Source organism: Cinclus cinclus, chromosome 29, assembly GCF_963662255.1.
Source record: "Cinclus cinclus chromosome 29, bCinCin1.1, whole genome shotgun sequence".
NCBI classification, from domain to species: Eukaryota; Metazoa; Chordata; class Aves; order Passeriformes; family Cinclidae; genus Cinclus; species Cinclus cinclus.
Window position 1 is genome coordinate 683,425 of NC_085074.1, and position 24,882 is coordinate 708,306.

The window sequence follows — 24,882 nt, forward strand, 5'->3', positions numbered from 1 at the left end:
TCCAGCTGAATACACCAAGTGCCCTCAGTTGCTCCTCACATGGCTTCCCCTTAAGGCCCTTCACCATCTTCGCTGCCCTCCTTTGGAGGTTCTCTAACAGCTCAATATCTTTCCTATATTGCAGTGATCAAAACTGCACAAAATATTCAATGTGAGGCTGCCCCAGTGCAGAGCAGAGCACAGCAGAGCAGAGTAGAACAGGACATTCCTCTCCCTGACCAGCTGGTGATGCTGTGCCTGATGATCCAGGACATGGATGTCCTTCCTGGCTGCTGGGGCAGTGCTGATTCACATTCAACTTTTCATCAACCAGGACACCCAGGTCCCCTGCTGAGGCACTGCTTTCCAGCATCTCGGTCTTCATTCTGCATTTATATCCAGGGTTACCCCATCCCAGGTGCAGAATCCAGCAATTTCCTTGTTCAACTTCAAACAGTTGGTGATGGCCCACCCCTCTAATTTGTTGAGGTCCCTCTGCAGGGCCTCCCTGAATTCAAGGGAGTCAACTGCTCCTCCCCGTTTTGTATCATCTGCAAACTTGCTTCGTATGCCTTCCAGTCCTGTACCCAAGTAATTTATTAAGGTCTTGAAAAGCACAGGGCCAAGGATGGAGCCCTGTGGAAGCCTACCAGTGACCAGTGCCAGCATGATGTCACCCCATTCACTATTGACCTTTGTGGATGATCATCAAGACAGTTGCTCACCTACTGCATGATGTGTTATTCCAGCTGTGGGCTGGACATTTTGCCACACATATATTTGAAAATATTATTGTCCCCCACAGTTCAGGCCAGCTTTAACTCTAGTTCAAGCTGAAATGTTGAATATATATGGGAAAGGAGGTCCCTTTATTAATTTAGGTGGTAACCATTTATTTTCTGTGTTGGTGTAAATACTTATTGGCACAGTGCTTAAGAGGCAGGTTTTGGATACTTGTGTTGAATACTTGTTTTTATGTCATAGAATACTGGAAGCTTTCGAGTTGGAAGGGACCCACAACGATCACCCAGTCCAACCCCTGACCCTGCACAGAGACCCCAAAAATCCCACCCTATGCCTGGGAGTATTGTCCAAACACTTCCGGAGCTCTGACAACCTCGGGGCCATGCCCACTCCCTGGAGAGCCTGTTCAGTGCCCGACCACCCTTAGGGACCACCTTGATATTCAACTTAAACATCCCTTGTGACAGCTCCAGCCATTCCCTGGGCCTGTCATTGGTCACAGAGAGCAGAGATCGGAGCTGCTTCTCCACAGCCCCTCGGGAGGATGTTGAAGAGCTCAATCTCCCCTCAGCCTCGTCCAGCTGAGCACACCAAATACCCTCAGCTGTTCCTCCCATGGCTTCTCCTTGAGACCGTCTTCATAGCCCAGTGCCAAGTTTTCAGTTTCTTTCTGTGAGCAGCCTGGGTCTCTGGCATGGAAACCACTTTGCAGCTGCAATCCAGCAGCTTGTTTTAAAAGGCAATATGGCAATGTATGGAGGTTTATACATAAAAATAAGGTCTAAACGTTGTTGCACGTGCAATATAAAACTGAATTCTAGAATCAATTTCACTTTTTGAATCTCCAAGTCCGAAGCAACATTTTTCATATGTCCCGCTACACCAAATGGACATTAACATTCCTGGTTGCTTTAGGAGCAGCAGCGCCGGTGTGGATTTGTGAAGGGTGGAGCACGGTCTCCCTCCCTCTCTGCTGCCTGGCAAGAAACACCAAGAAAGCCTCTCCACTGCCTGCGAGGAATTGTACCTTTGCTGAAGGAATAAACAATAGTTCTTTTGCTGAGGTGTGGGACGGCTTCAGAGGGCCGGAGGGAGCAGGGCTGAGGTGGCACCGAGCTGTGAAGGGAGCGGGAAAGGGTGGGAAAGGGTGGAAAGTCCTGGAGAGGCGGCGGGGCCTCAGTGGACCCAGCAGAGCAGCGCTGAAGCATTTATGTCGTTGCAGCTTGATTAATTTACAATTCTTGAGATAATTCTAACTTGGTAAACTCCCAAAACCAGTATAAGGCCTGCTGGTGGTGTTTCCAAATACCTATTTTGTGTAAAAAAACAAAAACAAAAACAAGAAAATGCTCAGAAATCAGGTTCTTTTAAAATCCCCAATTTGTCTTAAATACATGAGTGTTGGGGGTTGGTTCTTTCCCTTTTCCCTCTGTGGAATTTTCCCCATTATCATGCTGAGATACCTGTTGACTAGGCACTAATGACAGGGGGAAGGGAGGAGGGGAGGGAAGAGGGAAACCCCGCGAGATTCAAACAGCCAGAAGAGGAAGCGGAAGGCTCTGGCTCGGCCCATTTCCCCCGTGGAGTTTGGATGAGAAGGACGATCGCCGCGTCAGCCCCATCCCTGCCATCCCAGTGCCGGGAGCCATCCCCACTGCTGTTGGACCCTGCCCTGCTGCCTTCTCGCTGTGAACTACCACCATCCAGCACTCTGCTGAGCACCAGGACCCACACCGTGAGCGGAGGGCTCCCTCCATCTCTCTCTCCCCCTGGGACAGCGCTGCCATCACCCCCAGCCCTCCTGCGGCTCTGCGGGACCTGCCCGCCCCCAGCACCGGGAACTGCAGCTCAGGGAAAAGGTGCCTGCAGCCAAAAAACACTGGGACTGAGTTACTGTTCTGTTTGTGGGTAATTTCATAGTTGTTGTAGTTCTTGTTTGTCTTGTTAGATATACTAGTAAAGAACTGTTATTCCTACCCCCATATCTTTGCCTGAGAGCTCCCTTAATTCCAAAATTATAATAATTTTTAGGGAGGAAGGATCACATTTTTCACTTCAAAAGGAGGCTTCTGGTTTTCTTAGCAAATACCTGTCTTTCAAACTAGGACAATGAGGGAATTCAAACAGATTTATTAGATGGTGTGATGGCATTTTAATTATGCTGAAGTCATTCTTGAACATTTTTTGTTCATAGTTTTTCAGGTGCTCTTTAACTTCTTATTCTCTCTGCTGTAGGATGAGCAGAAAAACAGACTTATGACTGGATAACATCCTGCCATTTTGTTACACTGATGTGAAATGCTTATGGGTTCCGCTCACAATTTGAACTTAAATGAAGCTCAAGCCCCACCCTTGATGGAGAGATCTCTTTGTAGCAAGGTAAGCAAGTCCAGTCTTCTGCACTATTAAAAATATTTACAGACCTGTGTACTTAAATTGATATTTTGAGAGTTGCAGTGTTGATGTCGCCTGAGGTTCACTGGAGTCTTTGGTGTCATGTCCCTGTTTAGAAATCTCTTTCACTCTCGTTCTCTTCTTGATCAGTCAAAACCTGAATTAGTTTAAATTTGATTAGTGAACATTGTGAAATGTAATGATGTCCCAATTAGAGCAAGAAACCTTCCAGGGCGTGGTATTGCAAGCACATTCCCTGGGGCTGAAAAGAGAACTGCTTTACTTCATTCGTTCAGTGCTAGTTCCACGTGTTGTGCAAAAGTTTGAAATGCTACTGTAGGACACAGGGTGAATTAGGGCTTTTCATTTAAAAAAAAATTGGAGATGTATTATGCATTACAATGTGTAATATTTTAATAAAAACAGGAATCTGTATCTGTGATGTTAAATTCACATCAAACTTAAGACCGGAGATACCGTAGTGCTTAAACAAGAGCATAAAAAGCTTTGCATTAGACAAAATGTGTGAAAGCCTTTTTACCTTCCAAAATATACTGTATGTTATCAGATCACCATAGCGCCCACTAAAATACAGCAGTGAGGGCTGAGGCATCTGTGCCTCCATGGCCTTGTCAAAGCAGCCCTGAGACATTTACACCTTTCCAGCTTTATTAATTTACAATACTTGACAGATTTTTCCTCCTAAGTGCATGAAATGAACGCAGTTTTGCAAGCAGCTGGACCTTGCTGCCGGTGCTTTGCTCTCCTGTTGGAGCTCTGGCTTTAAGCAGGACGGTATTGCAGCAGGCACTGTCCCTTGCCAGGAGCAGCTGTGCCCTGCTCTTCCCTGCCTGGAGACCAGGGAGGCTCAGGTTTGGGCGGGCAGTGGCTACCCTTGTTTGCCCACGAGGCTGCTGGGCTCTTTGTGCTGCACGGTGACCGTGGGGCTGCGAGATCCACCCCAGTCTCTGCTCAGGTCACATCCTGGCTGCCTGGGGGTGCGTGGCATCATCTTCTGGGACAGGGCTCACGGCCCCCAGGGAGACATTCCCAGTGCCTCCCAACAGGACCAGGGAAGAGAGCTGCGCCAGTGGGATCCCAAGGAAAACACAGTGTCAAGTTGGAACAGGAGAGGAGAGTCTCTCCAGAAACCCCAGGCAGGTCAGGCAGGAACTGTTGTTTAAATGCTGCAACCCTACAGTTGCTTTTCTTTGGAGGTGCTAAAACATTTTTGGGTGCAGTTTTGCTTTGTTTTTCACATCAGTTGACCCTTAGAGTCCCCAGAAGGCTTTTCCTGAAGAGAACAGGCTGCTGTGTCCTTAGAGTAACCCTGGGGTGTTCCTGAGCGGGTAAAGTGTCTCTTGAAGTAACTCCTTTCAAAGAGCAAGGGAAGGGCCCCTGAGAGAGGAGGGAAGGTGAAGATGTGTTTTCCAGACAGAGTGAGTTGCTGAAGTTTTCGATGAAGAAAGTAGGCTCGGGCTTTTTTGCTTTCCTTTTAGCCTAACTATAATTTGATGCTTTCAACCAACTTGCAGTTGGTTAGAGTATGCCTCTTTTCTTCCTGTGTTAAAACTTTATGAAACATTCTTAAATAGCATCTGTGTTCAACTCCAGATTGCATTTAATACACTTCTTAATTCTGTGTTTGCACCTTGATTTCTGGGTTTCTTGGAATAATAGTGCATCTGTCTGTTTGCAATTGGCCTTATGGCATGGCAGTGCTTATTTCTAAAATAAAACATTGCAATTCTTCTATGTTGTTGAGGCGTTATAATAAAAATGGCTTTGTTAGGCTGATCTCTATAAATCTAGACTTCAGCTCACCTGATTTTAAATGGTTAATGTAGAAGATATAGCAAAGGAATAGGCAGTTAATTTATCTTAACTTGCAAGTGTGAAATATCTTGCACTAAAGAAGTTTGAGCCTGATAAGAACTTTGATGCTGAAAGAAAAACTGATTAGATTTAGACTGAGAAAATAAGAGAACATTGTAGTGGAAATTTTTCCAACTTAGTCTTGGAAATGTACCAGGAAAAGTCACTTAAAAACTGAGCTATATAATTCTAAACCTGTACAGGGAACACTTGTTTATTTTGGAACACAAAGTCTGTCAGCAGCAGACTCACCAGGAGCTGGGTAAGCGAGGTAGGAGGGAATTCCTCGGCACAGGGCTTGGATGTGTTTTCCATACGGGCTCAAGCTTTGGAGTCTGTTCCTGGAGATAATGAAGCGATTCTCTCTGGGTGGCAATTGGTAAGGCCCAAGTCCCTGAGCATCAAAGAAACAAAACCAGAAAAACAGCATTTAGGAAAACCAGCACTGTAGTTCAGAACCTGTACACACTTCTTTGGTATGGGGGAAGGGGTTAGTCCTGGGCAATGCAACTTTTGGAGGAATTTTTAACGCAACTCAGCCCTGCTGAGAAGGTTCTCTTCAGTTCTTGCAGCCTTTTCTCCTGTGTGTGTAGAACAAGTGCTTTTCACTGATAATCAATGAGCTTTTGCTCCACTTTCAACCACCATCCTCCCTAGTGTCTTGGAGGTGGTGGAGGCAAGTTTTTGCCAAACCAAAATCTCTTGCTGGTCATCGCAGTGATGCAGGTGTTCTTTGAAAACACCTTGGTTGCAACATAGCCCTGTTAAAATTAAACAAAAACCCCTTTTTGTTGCAAACAATATACAGGGAAAGAGAAGTGTGTTGCTAGAGAGAGGCACTGGTTAAAAGAAAGGCTTCCTACAAATAGTGCAAAGGGAAAGAAAAATATTGGTGCTTTCAATTATATTGTTTAGGTAAATGTGTCATGAAGGCTGACAAGAGACTTTGGTAAAAGGAATTGCCTCCTCCAGTAATGCCACGTGTATGATGTGTTCTGCTGCTTAGGACACGTGAAGTAATTTGCTGCTGAAAAGCTAATGCAGCACACAGTGAACCGGAAACAGTCCCAAGGCTGAAGGAGCATGTTTTCACGCATCTCCACTGAAATCTGGTGAACTCTTACAGAATCATAGAATCAACCAGGTTGGAAAACACCTTTGAGATCATCGAGTCCAACCTATGACATAACACCTCCTTGTCAATCAGACCATGGCACTGAGTGCCACATCCAGTCTTTTCTTAAACACCTTCAGGGACTGTGACTCCACCACCTCCCTAGGCAGCCCATTCCTATGCTTCATCATGCTTTCTGTGAGTAAATTCTTCCTAATGCCCTACCTACACTTCCCCTGGTGCTGAGTCCTCTTGTCCTATTGCAAGTTGCTTGGGAGCAGAGATTGACCCCCACCTCGCTGCACCCTCCTTTCAGGGAGTTGTAGGGAGTGGTAAAGCCTCCCCCGAGGCTCCCCTTCTTCAGGCTAAACACCCCCAGCGCCCTCCACATAGGGCTTGTGTTCCTGACCCTCTGCCAGCTTGGTTGCCCTTCTGGACACACTCCAGCATCTCAACATCCTTCCCTTCTATGGGAAAGTGATAGATATACTTACAGGGAACTTCATTTGGATGGTAGGCCAGGCCAGCTCTGCTGCTAATTGATGTGTACTCTTACTTTTTATACATAATATCCCAAAGTTAAATCTGAACATGGGTTTACCTTATTGGCAGGTGCCCTGTGTTCACAGAAGCATGACAAGCTTCCTGGGGAAGTGCTCTGATAAGAGGAGGCTTTGATACCTGCCTGACTGAATTCACTGCATACAGGGAAGGGAGAGAAAACTGGGCATGGTAAGCTCAATGTGTTTAACAGGCACTTTTAACTGGAAACCAAGGATCATCAGAAGCAGAGCACAGATTCCCAGTAAACTTGTAGTGACTGATGCTTTGTGCCAATGTGGCAAAAGACTCAGCCTGAAGTTGTGTCTCTAACCAAAAGCACCATTCAAACCAAGGGGGGTGGTTATCTTGCTGTGTTAAAAATGTTGAGTGAGTCCCCAGAGATGATGAGGTTGGTTCTAAATCATAGGAATTGCTGAGTTCTTTTGCTGACCTTCCTCTCCAAGATCGTTCAGAATCTGCTTTCTGTTTGTCAGACATGGCCCTGCATGTTCTGAGAGCCTTTTCAGGAGAGTAGCACCTGATTATGGACTAAGGGCTGATTTGAAAAGGGACCAGAAACTAGAGGCAGCAAAGCATGTGAGGGAGGAGCAGTGACATGGGGCATTTTATGTCCCCTGTTATTTAGGAAGTAGATTTTAATCTTTCTCTGAATTTGATATACAGAGCCATGGCCCAGGAGCCTGTGGTAAGTTGGATTTGCTTTTTTCCTGTGCCTGTTCAAGGTTCCAGAAGCAGCACTCCCAGAGGAGCTCACTTCCCAATTATCCAAGTGCTTTGTATTTAACAGCAGTTTTGCCGGTCCCCGTGTGCTGACTGTGTCCTTGGCTACAGTTTGGGGTGGGTTTGCACACTAAAGCTCCTCTGCATGCCTGACTGGCATGATGGGGACTCAGCATCACTCTGATCTGATGTCTCTGAACATTGTTCTCTGCCGTCCATTGCCAAGGATCATTGTTGCATCTGTTCCCGGAAAAGCCAGGGGATCTTAATTTCTTTGGGAAGGGGAAGCTCAGTCGTCACTTGTGCTGCTCAGGGCCTCACTCTGTCCTTCTGCTCCTACCCGGGGCCTTTATGGGGCTCTGTGGGTGACAAGGAGGTGCAGCAGTCTGCCAGTGCTGTGAGTGGACCGCTCAGCTGTTCATCTGTTTCACATCTGTTTCATACTTTGCTCAAGGTGTCAAATGTGGTGAATAAAAGTGATAAACTACCAAGGGGAAGACTTATAGGTCTTGTAATCATACTGATTTGTGGGTGCCAAATGGAGACAGGTTATGTCCTTCGCTTCCAAGATACAAATCAGTGTCTTATTATGTACATTATAAAATCCTCTTCTAGCCTCTGGAAATTCCATACATTGAGCACTCTTCAAGAAAGGCAAGAGAAACAGAGCTCTCCAGTGTCGTTGGCAATGAGTTAGAAAGGAGTTTTGTATCTGGCTTCCACCAGTACTAGCCAACTTGGCTATTACCAGAATGCATCACTCTTGAAGCCCTGACCCTCCTCATCCTCATTCAGCTTCTGAGTGCTTGAGCATTTTGTGTGATGAACGCACAGCTCAGGACTTGCCATTAAGCACAGTTTATGGAACTAGTGACAGCAGTAGAATAACCAGGAAAAAAGGAAGGGAATGGGGCTTTGTCTGCATAAGACCCTGTTTTCTTTCCAGTACAGGTTTGTCTCTGTGTCCTCTTTAAAGCTCTGCTTAAAGCATTCTGTTTCCACAGGAAATTCTTGTCCCACTGTGCAGCAACCTCCCAGGGGAAAGAAACATTCCAGATTTCACCCTTTCCTCAAATTACTGTTTTGTTCTATGCACGCATTTTCCTGTGTTTTTTCTGATCCTTGCTGACTAGCAAGAGTAAAACTGATGGAATTATTTCAGGCTTCATCCTTGGAAGATGTAGCTTGAGGGTTTTCTCTTAATTATAGAATGTCATTCTGTCCTTCAGCCACAGTTTTCTAGACTATAGAAGTTTTCAGGCTGCCTTTACCTAGAGCATGACATGCCCACCTGGGTGCAAATGGTAGCATGGAGGATTATGTTGATTTTTAGAGGTGTTGCTTCACTCTTTACCTTTTCTCCCTACTACCTACTCACTCCCCAGTAAAGTAAATATTTATGATAAGTACCTGGAGAAAAACCCCCATGAGTCACCATGAGAGTTTATTGTGATCATATAATCTCAGCATAACTTGATTGAATCCTCCTTTATGTGTTTAAATTTCTGTTTGTTAATCAGACTTGAACTGAAATGCTGCAATTTTACTTTTCACTTGATAGTCAGGGTTCTCTTGTTTACCTGGTTTTTAGTGGATGACAGCGTCAAATAATGGGTCAAATTCTTCTGGCAATGTTATAAGTTTATAAGTTTATAAGTTAAGAGTAATTCTGCAGCTTTATAATGTTTCATCAGGATAACATGGAATGCATTTAAAAATATTTGGCCTTATGAAAAAAACAGAGAAATTTAGTTTTGTGTGAAAATAACCATTCCTGTGCTGCAGCTGTTACACCAGGTTAGTTGTTCTGCACATTTCTCATATTACATTTTGTTTTGTCTTCCCTGATACAGCCAACCTGCCTGCAAGTGTAACAGTTGAGGAAAAAGTGATTTTAATTGAGGAAAGGTTGGAGAGGCTCCAAGAGGTTTGAGAGGTCTAAAGTATGGAAAGCACAAGCCTGACTTTGAGAATGTGAATTTGAGAATTCAGATACCTTCGTCTGAGAGGTGCCTCAGTGAACTCAGTGAACTCTGCATCCTTGCAACCTGTTTCAGAATAAAACCTCTGGGGCCAGTGAGAGGGCATCAGAAACTGAGGGATGTTCCCTGGCTGGTGTTGGTGCTAAAGGCAGATGTGTATTCACCTGGATAACCTGTGGCCTCCTGCCATTTCTGTTAGAGGAGAGGAAATAATCTTGGTTCTAAAATCCTGAGAAACTGGGAACATGGCTTGCTAAAAAAAAAATCTATTCTAATTTCCCTCTAAAATTCTCAACTGTCACTTGTTTGGGATTCTCACTCTCTTTGATTTTTCTCTATGACAGTGGCTTGACCATTTAAAAAAAAAATGTACTCACGAGTCTACTGAATGATTGAGAAGGGGAAAGTTCTTATTGTAGGACAAGAGTCCAGGATAATTGCATCCCTCAAGTCCCACTTGTTAAAAAAAAAACAGAAACAACAACAATAAACCAAACAATAAACAAACAAACAAAGAAACAAACACATCCATAAAAGTGAACTTTGAAACTACAGGTTAGGTGTTGGGTCACAGTAGATAGGGATTGACGTTTTGTCAAATGCTCTTGTTAGCCTAACAGAAACATGACTCTATTCCTAGTTTGATTCATGTCTAATTTATAGTACTGAACACTGGGAGAATCTCATAGAGGGAATCTGGAATTTGCTGTCAGGAAAGAGACATGTTCCTGGCAGCAAAAATGGAAGAAATCTTTCATCTTCTTATAGGTAACATTACAGCATTAAGGAAGACAGCTTTTAAATTTTTTTGTGTGTTCATGTCTAAACTAAAGGCATTTGGGAGGAGATGAGTGGGAATATTGCACTGTCTTAAGGTATCAGCAGTTGTGTTTATACTGTGTATGCATCTTTGGAGTACATTTTCATCCACTTCAGTGTTCAGCACGGTGCCCTGTAGCCAGTCCTTACTATGCCCTGGAAACTGAAATGGAGGGCTCAATAAGAACAACATGATAAATTCCACAGATTCCCCTTTCCTTAAAGAAGGCAAATTCATTGCTTTGAACTTCTTTCTTTCTGCTTTTTGTGCCCCATGAATCAAGATTCTTAATGTGAGGTATCTTTCCCCAAACAGGGAAGGAAGGTCCTAATTGTGAATGTCTTGTTTGTACCATACACATCCTGGGGCTTGTCCAGCTCTCTGGCAGTGCCCTGTGTTGAGAGCTGGCAATGAAAAGAGCACTTGAAAGGCTCAAATGGGGCAGAAGGGAGACAATAAAAATATTTCCATGGAGGTTTCAAAGATGATTGAAGGGTAGAGTAATGAGAAACAAACCAGAAGTCATCTATGCAGGTTTTTATTTGAAAGCTCTAGTCAACAAATTATCTGTTTCAGCATCTGAACCATCAAGAACAAAACTCTTGAAAGAAGAAATGTCAGGGAAGAATGGCATCAGGGTTGGCTTTGGGCAGCAGCTCTGAAGACTGGATCTTGATTCAAGAAAGGTAAGATTTTCAGATGTGACCATTGCCTCTGCAGTACTTCAGCTCCACAAGTCTCAAGACGTTAAGTGCAGTGCATGATTGTTGATTGTATTGGGGCCCTTCAAAAAAAACAAACAAAAAAATTACAATTACTTCATAGGGAAGATATTCTTAGGTAATCGATGAGAGCTCATTTTTGTTGCTTTGTAGTAACAAAAATGAAAACTAGTCTAGTAAACTAGGTTGTATAAGAATATAATTGCTGTATAAGAAATCTTTTAATAGACAAAGAATCTCTTTGAAGTCACGAAACAACACTGGGTCTATAATACAGAAATGAGAGAGAAATGGTGCTTAGAGCTATACTTTCTCTTAGTGTAGTGTAGAGGATATCAGTGTGTAAATTCCTACACAATAACTTAAGTCACCTTAAACTTCACAGAAATGGGGAGTGATGGTATAGATCAGGTCATTTATGGAGGCTGTGACTCAACCTTGTTTCAGTCCCGTGAGAGAGCTGTGGAGATGTCAAACCCTTTGTGCAACTGCTGAAGCCCTTGGTTTCTGTGCGTCTCAAAGTAGAAGAGCAGCAATTGTGCATTGTTCATTCCCAAAGGAAAAAAATGCCAGGTCACTTAGAGACAGAATTCCTTTGCACTCACCATAAACTTCATGAGCCATGTAGGTGGTGAGTCCACTGCACATGGAGAAGACATCTGATCCATAAGAGCTGAGGTTGTTGACCAGTCCGTTGGCAACAAAGGTGATCTTCTTGGTAGGTCTTCCAAAGCCAATCTGGTTCTAAACATGAAAAACCAGCATTCAGTAAGATCAGTGCTGGGATCTGCTTCCCCTCTTGGCATATTCCTAGCTCTGGAACGATGACTCGGGCCTGGATGTTTGAGTCCAACCTGCCTTTAGGGACACCGTTTAATCCCCTGGGGGCCTGTGGGACCACTAGCAAGTCTTATATGCAACTCCAAAGGCAGAGCTCATTCTAATGAGTTAAGCCTTGAAGCAGACCATGATCTATAGCTAAAGCTGAATCTTTTTGCTTATGCCTTTACTGATAACACTCTGCTGTTTTTCTTCTGCCCCCTAGGTGTTCTTGCTCTTTAAAGCCTGGATGTTTTTAAGGAGTCAGTTCTGAGTCTTCAGTGGATGTCAGTGCCTACCAAAGTTGAGTAGTATGCTAAATGCTAATACTATTTTTAAAATGTCCATGTTAATTTAGTGGGTGGAGCTCATGCTATCATGGTAGTTATTTGCAAACGTATTGAGAGATGATTTAAGATTTTCCAGCTTATTGGGATTTTTGTTTTTTATCAAATGCACCTCAACCCAAGAACTTAATTTTTTTACCATTCAAGGAATGGGAAGATTATAAAGGGTACCTTAGCACACATCTACACTCTTGACTCATTAGAGAGTATTAAAAATAGGTCAGTATAAAAACTCATTGCAAACAATGTAAAAATTGCCCAAGATATCTTTTAAAATAAAATATAATTCAAAATAAACTGAACTACATAATTAACAGTGTGATATAAATCACTTCTAAATATCTCATGGTTTAAAAGGCCTTGAAAATAGCAGTCTTCCACATCTGTTTGCTTTCAAGTACTGAGCAACATTCTAAGTGACTCCTCCCTTAAATTCTTACCCTCCTTTCAGCAGCCACTTTGATAAGTGCAGCAAAGGTGGGCATCTCACTTCTGTTCATGGTGGAAATGTAGCACATCCTCTCTTGCATCACTTTTGTTGCAATGACACCCTGTAAAATAAAATTATTGAGCACTCACAATTAATTTTATTCCAACTGTTAACATTGGAATAAAGTTTGGACAGAAACAATAACAAATGCCGAGAGTTTCTACCCATATCGTTGACTCCAAAATTTAGGATAACGGAAACAGAACTCATCCCTGGGCCAGCTGCATGAGCACCCAGTGCACTCATATACTTCTTGAACAAGACCTCTCCCTGACACTCACCGTGTTGTAGTTCCAGATGGTTTTCCAAGACAAACGGTTGCTCTTTTGCTCAAAAATTGCCTTTTGTGTTTGACTATTGATACTCATGCTTTGAGAGACACCAGAGATGGAGATTTGAGAATCTCCACCAGTGATGATTTGTTGGTTATTTGTCTGCTGAGATAAGAAAGCAACATTAAATACTTTCAGACTGTGCAAGTAGCTGGGTCACACACTATATATTTAGAAAAATAACTACAAGAAAAGAATAAGTACTCTGATCCAGGAAGAGAGGGCAGTGGAGGTATATTTTCAAATGATAGACAGATATTAGAAATAAAAACAAGAAAAGGCTGTACAGCATGACAGAGACTGTAAAAAATCTTTTCATGTATTCAGGACATCATTGCCGCATCTGACAGCTGTCATCTGGTGCCTTTGGATGATGCCGTGTGCAAGAGCCCTGGCCACAGTTAATCCGTGCTCAAGGTCTTGAATGGCAACCTCTTCTCACCCATTGCTCTTTTGAAGCATCTGCAGCCTCCAGCAGGAAGCTGTCAATGAGGAGATGCCAGGCAAGAAGGGCATCAGGGTTGGCTTTGGGCAGCAGCTCTGGGGCCCTCCCATTTGGTCTAAGGCATGGAAAAGGCTAAAGATGTCGTACCTGTCCGTTGCCATTCCAACTGACATTCCAGCTGCCATTCCAACCACCGTTCCAGCCGCCATTCCAACTGCCATTCCAGTTGTTACCACCATTCCAACCGCCATTCCAATTGCCACTGCCATTGCCATTCCAGTTGCCATTGCCACTGCCAATGCAGTACTGAAGCTCCACAACTCTCAGGACATCGAGGGTAATGCATGATCCCAGAGGCACCTGGGGTCCTTGGAAAGCTGGAAAACAAGAGACAAAACCCCATGAGCCATGCCTAAAACCTTGCCTGTGTTTCTACAAGAGGGTGCTGGTTTTGCTGTGAGCCAGCCAGGGTCTGAAGAATTGCTGCACTGGGAATGTTTCAGCTGTACAAGGGACACATTCTGTTGGAGTCCCCAAAGAGCACCAGCTGTGTGGCTCAGCAGGGAATGCCAACAAAAACGTGCTTTTGAAAACCCTTTGGGATTTCCCATGCAGAAATCAGGGCTCTGTTGCATTGGCTCCTGAGAGTCCTGAAGGCTGGGCATTAGACAGTGAGGCTGCTGCCAGTTCATGGGCTTAGTCACATGGGCTGTGATGTTGTGTAAGAATCCTACCATGTGAAGTCATTAACGCCTAGAGAAATGGGATTGTTGCCCATGGGGAAAAACCTACAAGGATCGAAGCCACATGGCTGAGTGTTGTAAAGTACATGGGTTTGGTGATTGCCTGGGAAAAGTTCAGCAGTAAGCTCTAACCTGAAGGACAGCGGTTCTTAGAACAAAAATTCTTCTTGACTGGACATTACGGGGAAGTTAGGGTGTGGGCCAAAATGCACAATAAGCTTTATAGAAAAGAGCTGTAACGATTTGGTTTGGTTCATTTATGGGGGCTGTGACCCCAGCCTCTTGCAGTCCCGATCTGCAGAGGTGCCAAACCCTTTGTGCAACTGCTGAAAGAAAACCCTTGGCGTCTGTGGGTTTTGAGGTGCAAGAGCAGCAACTGTGCCTTAGTCATGCCCCAGGAGACTAAAAGACCAGAGCAGTAACACTGAGAATTCCCATGCTTGCGCTCACTGTGAACTTCGTAAGCCATGTAGGTGGTGAGTCCGCTGCACATAGCGGTGATGTCTATTCCGTAGGAGTTGAGGTTGTTGACCAATCCATTGGTGACAAAGGTGATCTTCTTGGTCGGCCTTCCAAGACCGAGCAGGTTCTAAACATGAAAAACCAGCATTCAGCACACTGAGTGTCAGATGCTCGTTCCAGCTCGGGCTATTCCTAGCTCTGGAATAATGACTCAGGCATGGATGCTTGAGTCCCACCTGCCTTTACGGACGCCATTTAATGCCCTGGGGGTCTGTGGAACCACTAGCAAGCCTTGTAGGCAGCTCTAAAAGCAGAGCTCGTTCTAATGGAGTCAGGGTGCAGGGAGCCTGAGGGCAAGTGGTAGCACAACAGAAGCACTGTAGGGCTCCACAGAGAACAGCTTTGCCCAGCCAGCTGCAGACATCCTCAACATCCTCAGAGAGAGTTGTGGAGGGAATAATGTAGCCCCTTCCTTCTTTAGGCCAGGCATTCCTACAACAAATTTCTCATCTACTCTAGTACTGAGTGCAAAGAAACTCTGCCACTAGAGACAATGTGATCCTCTCCAGAAAGGAAAAGCACATGAAGAAATGGCCCGATGATCTCCAGGGCCAGGAAGCTGCTCCTCCTTTGGAATCTTACCCTGCTCTCTTGTGCCAGGCGCGCCAGATTGTCAAAGCGGGGCATCTCGCTTCTGTTCATGATGGAAATGTAGCAGGTGTTCTGTTGCGTGACTTTGGTTGCAATGATGCCCTGTGAAATGAAGTTATTCAGCTCTCACAATTCAGGTTTTTTTCCAACTGTTAGTATTGACATAAAATTAGGAGGGAAACGATAACAAATGCTTGGAATTTTTACACCGCATCGTGAATTCCAAATGGTTAGAATAAGAAACAATCGCCGACCCAGGGCCGGCTGGACAAGGAGCCAGACTACCTGGATGCTTTTTGAATGAGTCCTGTCCCTGCCACTCACCGTGTTGTAATTCCAGATGGTTTTCCAGGACCCGATGATGCTTTTTTGCTCAATGATTGCCATGCGCCATTGCCTGTTGATGGTCACAATTTGGGACTGGCCACCAATGATGACTTGTGTGTTGTTGAGGATGATGCCTGGAATCTGCTGAGACTGAAAAGCCAAGGGAAAGAAGACATTTTGCCTTTGAAAGGAGCCAGTGATGTGCCCAAAGCTTCTGAAAAATCCCTGCTGCAATGGAAGGATTGCTGCCTCCGGGAAGTGTCGGCACTGCTCGCAATCTTTTCCAAAATACCCCAAATCAATGCTTGCTTTTGGGCAGAGGCCGTAAGAAATCTTTCCATGGATTCAGGGAATCATTGCCGCATATGCCAGCTGTTATTTGGTGCCTTTGGACGATGCCGTGTGCAAGAGCCCTGGCCACAGTTAATCCGTGCTCAAGGTCTTGAATGGCAACCTCTTCTCACCCATTGCTCTTTTGAAGCATCTGCAGCCTCCAGCAGGAAGCTGTCGATGAGGAGATGCCAGGCAAGAAGGGCATCAGGGTTGGCTTTGGGCAGCAGCTCTGGAGTCCCCCCCATTTGGTCTAAGCAGTGGTAAGAGCTAAGGTTTTCTCACCGGGAAATTGACACTGCCATTGCCAATGCAGTACTTCAGCTCCACAGCTCTCAGGACATCGAGGGTAATGCATGATCCCAGAGGCACCTGGGGTCCTTGGGAAACTGGAAAAGAAAAGACAAAACCCCATGCGCCAATGCCTTAGACCTTGGCTTGCTGTCTTTTGGGGGGTGCTGGGGTAGCTCGGAACCAGCCAGGTTCCGAAGAATTGCTGCACTGCGAATGGTTGAGCTGTGCAAGAGACAGATTCTCTTGAAATCCCCATGGAGCACCGGCTCTGTGGCTCAGCAGGGAATGCCCACAACGACGTAGTCTTGAAAACCCTTTGGGATTTCCCGTGCAGAAATCGGGGCTCTATTGCACTGGCTCTTGAGAGTCCCGAAGGATGGGCATTGCACATTGAGGCTGCTGTCAGTTCATGGGCTCAGACACATGGGCTATGATATTCAGAAAGACTCCTACCAACTGGAAGTCATTTAAGTTCTTAAGGATAAACCTACAAGGATCGAAGCCACATGGCTTAATATTGTGAAGCACAAGGGTCTGGTGGTTGCCTGGGCAAAGTTCAGCAGTAAGCTCTAACCTGAAGGACAGCAGTTCTTAGAATGACACTTCTTCCTGATGGGATATTTCAGGAAAGAACAGTTTGAAGCAAAACTCTCTAGGCCCTAATTTAAGCCCCATTAGCTTCCTGGAGATGAGCTGTAAGGATTTGGTTTGGTTCATTTATGGGGGCTGTGACCCCAGCCTCTTGCAGTCCCCATGGGCAGAGGTGCCAAACCCTTTGTGCAACTGCTGAAAGAAAACCCTTGGCGTCTGTGGGTTTTGAGGTGCAAGAGCAGCAACTGTGCCTTAGTCATGCCCCAGGAGACTAAAAGACCAGAGCAGTAACACTGAGAATTCCCATGCTTGCACTCACTGTGAACTTCGTAAGCCATGTAGGTGGTGAGTCCGCTGCACATAGCGGTGATGTCTATTCCGTAGGAGTTGAGGTTGTTGACCAATCCATTGGTGACAAAGGTGATCTTCTTGGTCGGCCTTCCAAGACCGAGCAGGTTCTAAACATGAAAAACCAGCATTCAGCACACTGAGTGTCAGATGCTCGTTCCAGCTCGGGCTATTCCTAGCTCTGGAATAATGACTCAGGCATGGATGCTTGAGTCCCACCTGCCTTTACGGACGCCATTTAATGCCCTGGGGGTCTGTGGAACCACTAGCAAGCCTTGTAGGCAGCTCTAAAAGCAGAGCTCGTTCTAATGGAGTCAGGGTGCAGGGAGCCTGAGGGCAAGTGGTAGCACAACAGAAGCACTGTAGGGCTCCACAGAGAACAGCTTTGCCCAGCCAGCTGCAGACATCCTCAACATCCTCAGAGAGAGTTGTGGAGGGAATAATGTAGCCCCTTCCTTCTTTAGGCCAGGCATTCCTACAACAAATTTCTCATCTACTCTAGTACTGAGTGCAAAGAAACTCTGCCACTAGAGACAATGTGATCCTCTCCAGAAAGGAAAAGCACATGAAGAAATGGCCCGATGATCTCCAGGGCCAGGAAGCTGCTCCTCCTTTGGAATCTTACCCTGCTCTCTTGTGCCAGGCGCTCCAGATTGTCAAAGCGGGGCATCTCGCTTCTGTTCATGATGGAAATGTAGCAGGTGTTCTGTTGCGTGACTTTGGTTGCAATGACGCCCTGTGAAATGAAGTTATTCAGCTCTCACAATTCAGGTTTTTTTCCAACTGTTAGTATTGACATAAAATTAGGAGGGAAACGATAACAAATGCTTGGAATTTTTACACCGCATCGTGAATTCCAAATGGTTAGAATAAGAAACAATCGCCGACCCAGGGCCGGCTGGACAAGGAGCCAGACTACCTGGATGCTTTTTGAATGAGTCCTGTCCCTGCCACTCACCGTGTTGTAATTCCAGATGGTTTTCCAGGACCCGATGATGCTTTTTTGCTCAATGATTGCCATGCGCCATTGCCTGTTGATGGTCACAATTTGGGACTGGCCACCAATGATGACTTGTGTGTTGTTGAGGATGATGCCTGGAATCTGCTGAGACTGAAAAGCCAAGGGAAAGAAGACATTTTGCCTTTGAAAGGAGCCAGTGATGTGCCCAAAGCTTCTGAAAAATCCCTGCTGCAATGGAAGGATTGCTGCCTCCGGGAAGTGTCGGCACTGCTCGCAATCTTTTCCAAAATACCCCAAATCAATGCTTGCTTTTGGGCAGAGGCCGTAAGAAATCTTTCCATGGATTCAGGGAATCATTGCCGCATATGCCAGCTGTTATTTGGTGCCTTTGGACGATGCCGTGTGCAAGAGCCCTGGCCACAGTTAATCCGTGCTCAAGGTCTTGAATGGCAACCTCTTCTCACCCATTGCTCTTTTGAAGCATCTGCAGCCTCCAGCAGGAAGCTGTCGATGAGGAGATGCCAGGCAAGAAGGGCATCAGGGTTGGCTTTGGGCAGCAGCTCTGGAGTCCCCCCCATTTGGTCTAAGCAGTGGTAAGAGCTAAGGTTTTCTCACCGGGAAATTGACACTGCCATTGCCAATGCAGTACTTCAGCTCCACAGCTCTCAGGACATCGAGGGTAATGCATGATCCCAGAGGCACCTGGGGTCCTTGGGAAACTGGAAAAGAAAAGACAAAACCCCATGCGCCAATGCCTTAGACCTTGGCTTGCTGTCTTTTGGGGGGTGCTGGGGTAGCTCGGAACCAGCCAGGTTCTGAAGAATTGCTGCACTGCGAATGGTTGAGCTGTGCAAGAGACAGATTCTCTTGAAATCCCCATGGAGCACCGGCTCTGTGGCTCAGCAGGGAATGCCCACAACGACGTAGTCTTGAAAACCCTTTGGGATTTCCCGTGCAGAAATCGGGGCTCTATTGCACTGGCTCTTGAGAGTCCCGAAGGATGGGCATTGCACATTGAGGCTGCTGTCAGTTCATGGGCTCAGACACATGGGCTATGATATTCAGAAAGACTCCTACCAACTGGAAGTCATTTAAGTTCTTAAGGATAAACCTACAAGGATCGAAGCCACATGGCTTAATATTGTGAAGCACAAGGGTCTGGTGGTTGCCTGGGCAAAGTTCAGCAGTAAGCTCTAACCTGAAGGACAGCAGTTCTTAGAATGACACTTCTTCCTGATGGGATATTTCAGGAAAGAACAGTTTGAAGCAAAACTCTCTAGGCCCTAATTTAAGCCCCATTAGCTTCCTGGAGATGAGCTGTAAGGATTTGGTTTGGTTCATTTATGGGGGCTGTGACCCCAGCCTCTTGCAGTCCCCATGGGCAGAGGTGCCAAACCCTTTGTGCAACTGCTGAAAGAAAACCCTTGGCGTCTGTGGGTTTTGAGGTGCAAGAGCAGCAACTGTGCCTTAGTCATGCCCCAGGAGACTAAAAGACCAGAGCAGTAACACTGAGAATTCCCATGCTTGCACTCACTGTGAACTTCGTAAGCCATGTAGGTGGTGAGTCCGCTGCACATAGCGGTGATGTCTATTCCGTAGGAGTTGAGGTTGTTGACCAATCCATTGGTGACAAAGGTGATCTTCTTGGTCGGCCTTCCAAGACCGAGCAGGTTCTAAACATGAAAAACCAGCATTCAGCACACTGAGTGTCAGATGCTCGTTCCAGCTCGGGCTATTCCTAGCTCTGGAATAATGACTCAGGCATGGATGCTTGAGTCCCACCTGCCTTTACGGACGCCATTTAATGCCCTGGGGGTCTGTGGAACCACTAGCAAGCCTTGTAGGCAGCTCTAAAAGCAGAGCTCGTTCTAATGGAGTCAGGGTGCAGGGAGCCTGAGGGGAAGTGGTAGCACAACAGAAGCACTGTAGGGCTCCACAGAGAACAGCTTTGCCCAGCCAGCTGCAGACATCCTCAACATCCTCAGAGAGAGTTGTGGAGGGAATAATGTAGCCCCTTCCTTCTTTAGGCCAGGCATTCCTACAACAAATTTCTCATCTACTCTAGTACTGAGTGCAAAGAAACTCTGCCACTAGAGACAATGTGATCCTCTCCAGAAAGGAAAAGCACATGAAGAAATGGCCCGATGATCTCCAGGGCCAGGAAGCTGCTCCTCCTTTGGAATCTTACCCTGCTCTCTTGTGCCAGGCGCGCCAGATTGTCAAAGCGGGGCATCTCGCTTCTGTTCATGATGGAAATGTAGCAGGTGTTCTGTTGCGTGACTTTGGTTGCAATGATGCCCTGTGAAATGAAGTTATTCAGCTCTCACAATTCAGGTTTTTTTCCAACTGTTAGTATTGACATAAAATTAGGAGGGAAACGATAACAAATGCTTGGAATTTTTACACCGCATCGTGAATTCCAAATGGTTAGAAAAAGAAACAATCGCCGACCCAGGGCCGGCTGGACAAGGAGCCAGACTACCTGGATGCTTTTTGAATGAGTCCTGTCCCTGCCACTCACCGTGTTGTAATTCCAGATGGTTTTCCAGGACCCGATGATGCTTTTTTGCTCAATGATTGCCATGCGCCATTGCCTGTTGATGGTCACAATTTGGGACTGGCCACCAATGATGACTTGTGTGTTGTTGAGGATGATGCCTGGAATCTGCTGAGACTGAAAAGCCAAGGGAAAGAAGACATTTTGCCTTTGAAAGGAGCCAGTGATGTGCCCAAAGCTTCTGAAAAATCCCTGCTGCAATGGAAGGATTGCTGCCTCCGGGAAGTGTCGGCACTGCTCGCAATCTTTTCTAAAAAACCCCGAATCAATGCTTGCTTTTGGGCAGAGGCCGTAAGAAATCTTTCCATGGATTCAGGGAATCATTGCCGCAAATGCCAGCTGTTATTTGGTGCCTTTGGACGATGCCGTGTGCAAGAGCCCTGGCCACAGTTAATCCGTGCTCAAGGTCTTGAATGGCAACCTCTTCTCACCCATTGCTCTTTTGAAGCATCTGCAGCCTCCAGCAGGAAGCTGTCGATGAGGAGATGCCAGGCAAGAAGGGCATCAGGGTTGGCTTTGGGCAGCAGCTCTGGAGTCCCCCCCATTTGGTCTAAGCAGTGGTAAGAGCTAAGGTTTTCTCACCGGGAAATTGACACTGCCATTGCCAATGCAGTACTTCAGCTCCACAGCTCTCAGGACATCGAGGGTAATGCATGATCCCAGAGGCACCTGGGGTCCTTGGGAAACTGGAAAAGAAAAGACAAAACCCCATGCGCCAATGCCTTAGACCTTGGCTTGCTGTCTTTTGGGGGGTGCTGGGGTAGCTCGGAACCAGCCAGGTTCTGAAGAATTGCTGCACTGCGAATGGTTGAGCTGTGCAAGAGACAGATTCTCTTGAAATCCCCATGGAGCACCGGCTCTGTGGCTCAGCAGGGAATGCCCACAACGACGTAGTCTTGAAAACCCTTTGGGATTTCCCGTGCAGAAATCGGGGCTCTATTGCACTGGCTCTTGAGAGTCCCGAAGGATGGGCATTGCACATTGAGGCTGCTGTCAGTTCATGGGCTCAGACACATGGGCTATGATATTCAGAAAGACTCCTACCAACTGGAAGTCATTTAAGTTCTTAAGGATAAACCTACAAGGATCGAAGCCACATGGCTTAATATTGTGAAGCACAAGGGTCTGGTGGTTGCCTGGGCAAAGTTCAGCAGTAAGCTCTAACCTGAAGGACAGCAGTTCTTAGAATGACACTTCTTCCTGATGGGATATTTCAGGAAAGAACAGTTTGAAGCAAAACTCTCTAGGCCCTAATTTAAGCCCCATTAGCTTCCTGGAGATGAGCTGTAAGGATTTGGTTTGGTTCATTTATGGGGGCTGTGACCCCAGCCTCTTGCAGTCCCCATGGGCAGAGGTGCCAAACCCTTTGTGCAACTGCTGAAAGAAAACCCTTGGCGTCTGTGGGTTTTGAGGTGCAAGAGCAGCAACTGTGCCTTAGTCATGCCCCAGGAGACTAAAAGACCAGAGCAGTAACACTGAGAATTCCCATGCTTGCACTCACTGTGAACTTCGTAAGCCATGTAGGTGGTGAGTCCGCTGCACATAGCGGTGATGTCTATTCCGTAGGAGTTGAGGTTGTTGACCAATCCATTGGTGACAAAGGTGATCTTCTTGGTCGGCCTTCCAAGACCGAGCAGGTTCTAAACATGAAAAACCAGCATGCAGCAAGCTGAGTGTCAGGAGCTAGTTCCTGCAAGGCCTGTTCCTCTGGCTGTTTGAGCCCAACGTGCCTTTAGGAACATCTTTGAATTCCCTGGGGGTCTGTGGGACGACTAGCAAGCCTTGTAGGCAGCTCCAAAGGCAGAGCTCGTTCTAAGGGAGTCAGGGTGCAGGGAGCCTGAGGGGAAGTGGCAACGCAAGGAAAGCGTTGAAGAGGAGATGAGGAGTGTGGCCGCTCTGTGGAGCCAGAGCTCCTTCCAAAGCATTTGCACATTTGCTGCCCTGGTCCCTCAGAGGCACTCAGGCTGGAAGGCTGGAAGGCCGGCAGGAGAAGTCTCTTCCTGCCGCCCGTTCTAACCTGGAACCCAAGAGAACAGGAGCAAGGCTGGTCAGATACATTTGCTCTCTGACTATTTGCAGGAGGTGCTTAGGGCCCCTCTCTGTGACCCCCTGGGTGCTCTAGTGGGACAGGTCTTTCTGAACAACTCCCACGGGCTTTGTTTCAAATAAATTGCTCCTCTCTTGTCCTCCTGGAATGATCTGTGGCCCGGCTCAAGTCCCTTGCTGCCTTCCTGCTGTCTTCTCTCATGCCCTCTGCTTCCCTCTGCTCTCTAGCTCCTTCCTTAGCTAGGGCCACAAGTCTCCAGGCATGTGGGGGAAGGGTTCAGGAATAGGGAGACGCTCTCTCATGCCCCAAAGGACAAGGGAATCTGGTCAAGAGTAGCTGCAACAGCAAGTTTGGAGCTGACCAATGCAGTTTGGTACCGAACAGTCTATGAAGAACTTTGAGATCTAGGCATTCCAAAAAGATTAAGGCCCTTGAAGGGCTCCTCAGAGCCCTTTGCTTTACACAGAGAACTGAAGAGCTCAACATCCTCCGAGAAAGTGGAGCTGGGGAAAGGATAATACAGCCCCTTCCTTCTTTAGGCCAGGCATTCCTACAACAAATTTCTCATCTACTCTAGTACTGAGTGCAAAGAAACTCTGCCACTAGAGACAATGTGATCCTCTCCAGAAAGGAAAAGCACATGAAGAAATGGCCCGATGATCTCCAGGGCCAGGAAGCTGCTCCTCCTTTGGAATCTTACCCTGCTCTCTTGTGCCAGGCGCTCCAGATTGTCAAAGCGGGGCATCTCGCTTCTGTTCATGATGGAAATGTAGCAGGTGTTCTGTTGCGTGACTTTGGTTGCAATGACGCCCTGTGAAATGAAGTTATTCAGCTCTCACAATTCAGTTTTTTTCCAGCAGTGAGTATTAAAATAAAGTCAAGATGGAAACCATAACAAATGCTTGGAATTTTTACACCGCATCGTGAATTCCAAATGGTTAGAATAAGAAACAATCGCCGACCCAAGGCCGGCTGGACAAGGAGCCAGACTGCCTGGATGCTTTTTGAATGAGTCCTGTCCCTGCCACTCACCGTGTTGTAATTCCAGATGGTTTTCCAGGACCCGATGATGCTTTTTTGCTCAATGATTGCCATGCGCCATTGCCTGTTGATGGTCACAATTTGGGACTGGCCACCAATGATGACTTGTGTGTTGTTGAGGATGATGCCTGGAATCTGCTGAGACTGAAAAGCCAAGGGAAAGAAGACATTTTGCCTTTGAAAGGAGCCAGTGATGTGCCCAAAGCTTCTGAAAAATCCCTGCTGCAATGGAAGGATTGCTGCCTCCGGGAAGTGTCGGCACTGCTCGCAATCTTTTCCAAAATACCCCAAATCAATGCTTGCTTTTGGGCAGAGGCCGTAAGAAATCTTTCCATGGATTCAGGGAATCATTGCCGCATATGCCAGCTGTTATTTGGTGCCTTTGGACGATGCCGTGTGCAAGAGCCCTGGCCACAGTTAATCCGTGCTCAAGGTCTTGAATGGCAACCTCTTCTCACCCATTGCTCTTTTGAAGCATCTGCAGCCTCCAGCAGGAAGCTGTCGATGAGGAGATGCCAGGCAAGGAGGGCATCAGGGTTGGCATTGGGCAGCAGCTCTGGAGTCCCCCCATTTGGTCTAAGCAATGGTAAGAGCTAAGGATTTCTCACCTGTCCGTTGCCACTCCAGTTGCCATTCCAAATGCCACTGCCATTCCAATTGTTACCGCCGTTCCAACCGCCATTCCAGTTGCCATTCCAATTGTTACCACCGTTCCAACCTCCATTCCAGTTGTTACCGCCATTCCAATTGCCATTGCCATTCCAATTGTTGCCGCCATTCCATTTGTTACCGCCATTCCAATTGCCATTGCCATTCCAATTGTTACCACCATTCCAATTGCCGTTCCAGTTGCCATTGCCATTCCAGTTGCCATTCCAGTTGCCATTCCAGTTGCCATTCCAGTTGCCATTCCAATTGCCATTGCCATTGCAGTACTGAAGCTCCACAGCTCTCAGGACATCGAGGGTAATGCATGGGCCCAGAGGCACCTGGGGTCCTTGGAAAGCTGGAATACAAGAGAAGACAAAACCCCATGAGCCAGTACCTAAGACCTTGGCTGTATTTTTACAAGAGGGTGCTGGTTTTGCTGTCAGCCAGCCAGGGTCTGGAGAATTGCTGCACTGAGAATGTTTGAGCTGTACAAGGGACAGATTCTGTTGGAGTCCCCAAAGAGCACCAGCTG

At 46.4% G+C, this 24,882-nt stretch overlaps 1 protein-coding gene across 1 annotated transcript in view; it reads right to left on the reverse strand.

Annotated features, from left to right (window-relative positions):
- Positions 1-360: 360 nt before the first annotated feature.
- Positions 361-24,882, reverse strand: part of LOC134054589 (uncharacterized) — a 48,540-nt gene continuing 24,018 nt past the window's right edge. The window contains exons 34-56 of the mRNA XM_062510444.1: positions 24,618-24,705; positions 23,691-23,847; positions 23,359-23,469; positions 22,113-22,251; positions 21,206-21,288; positions 20,576-20,728; positions 20,243-20,353; positions 19,589-19,727; positions 18,682-18,764; positions 18,052-18,204; positions 17,719-17,829; positions 17,065-17,203; positions 16,158-16,240; positions 15,528-15,680; positions 15,195-15,305; positions 14,541-14,679; positions 13,495-13,715; positions 12,852-13,004; positions 12,521-12,631; positions 11,520-11,658; positions 9,387-9,438; positions 1,751-1,839; positions 361-560 (exon numbers count right to left, since the gene is read on the reverse strand). Coding sequence (XP_062366428.1) covers positions 361-560; positions 1,751-1,839; positions 9,387-9,438; positions 11,520-11,658; positions 12,521-12,631; positions 12,852-13,004; positions 13,495-13,715; positions 14,541-14,679; positions 15,195-15,305; positions 15,528-15,680; positions 16,158-16,240; positions 17,065-17,203; positions 17,719-17,829; positions 18,052-18,204; positions 18,682-18,764; positions 19,589-19,727; positions 20,243-20,353; positions 20,576-20,728; positions 21,206-21,288; positions 22,113-22,251; positions 23,359-23,469; positions 23,691-23,847; positions 24,618-24,705 — 2,918 coding nt within the window. The remainder of the gene's footprint in view (positions 561-1,750; positions 1,840-9,386; positions 9,439-11,519; positions 11,659-12,520; positions 12,632-12,851; positions 13,005-13,494; positions 13,716-14,540; positions 14,680-15,194; positions 15,306-15,527; positions 15,681-16,157; positions 16,241-17,064; positions 17,204-17,718; positions 17,830-18,051; positions 18,205-18,681; positions 18,765-19,588; positions 19,728-20,242; positions 20,354-20,575; positions 20,729-21,205; positions 21,289-22,112; positions 22,252-23,358; positions 23,470-23,690; positions 23,848-24,617; positions 24,706-24,882) is intronic.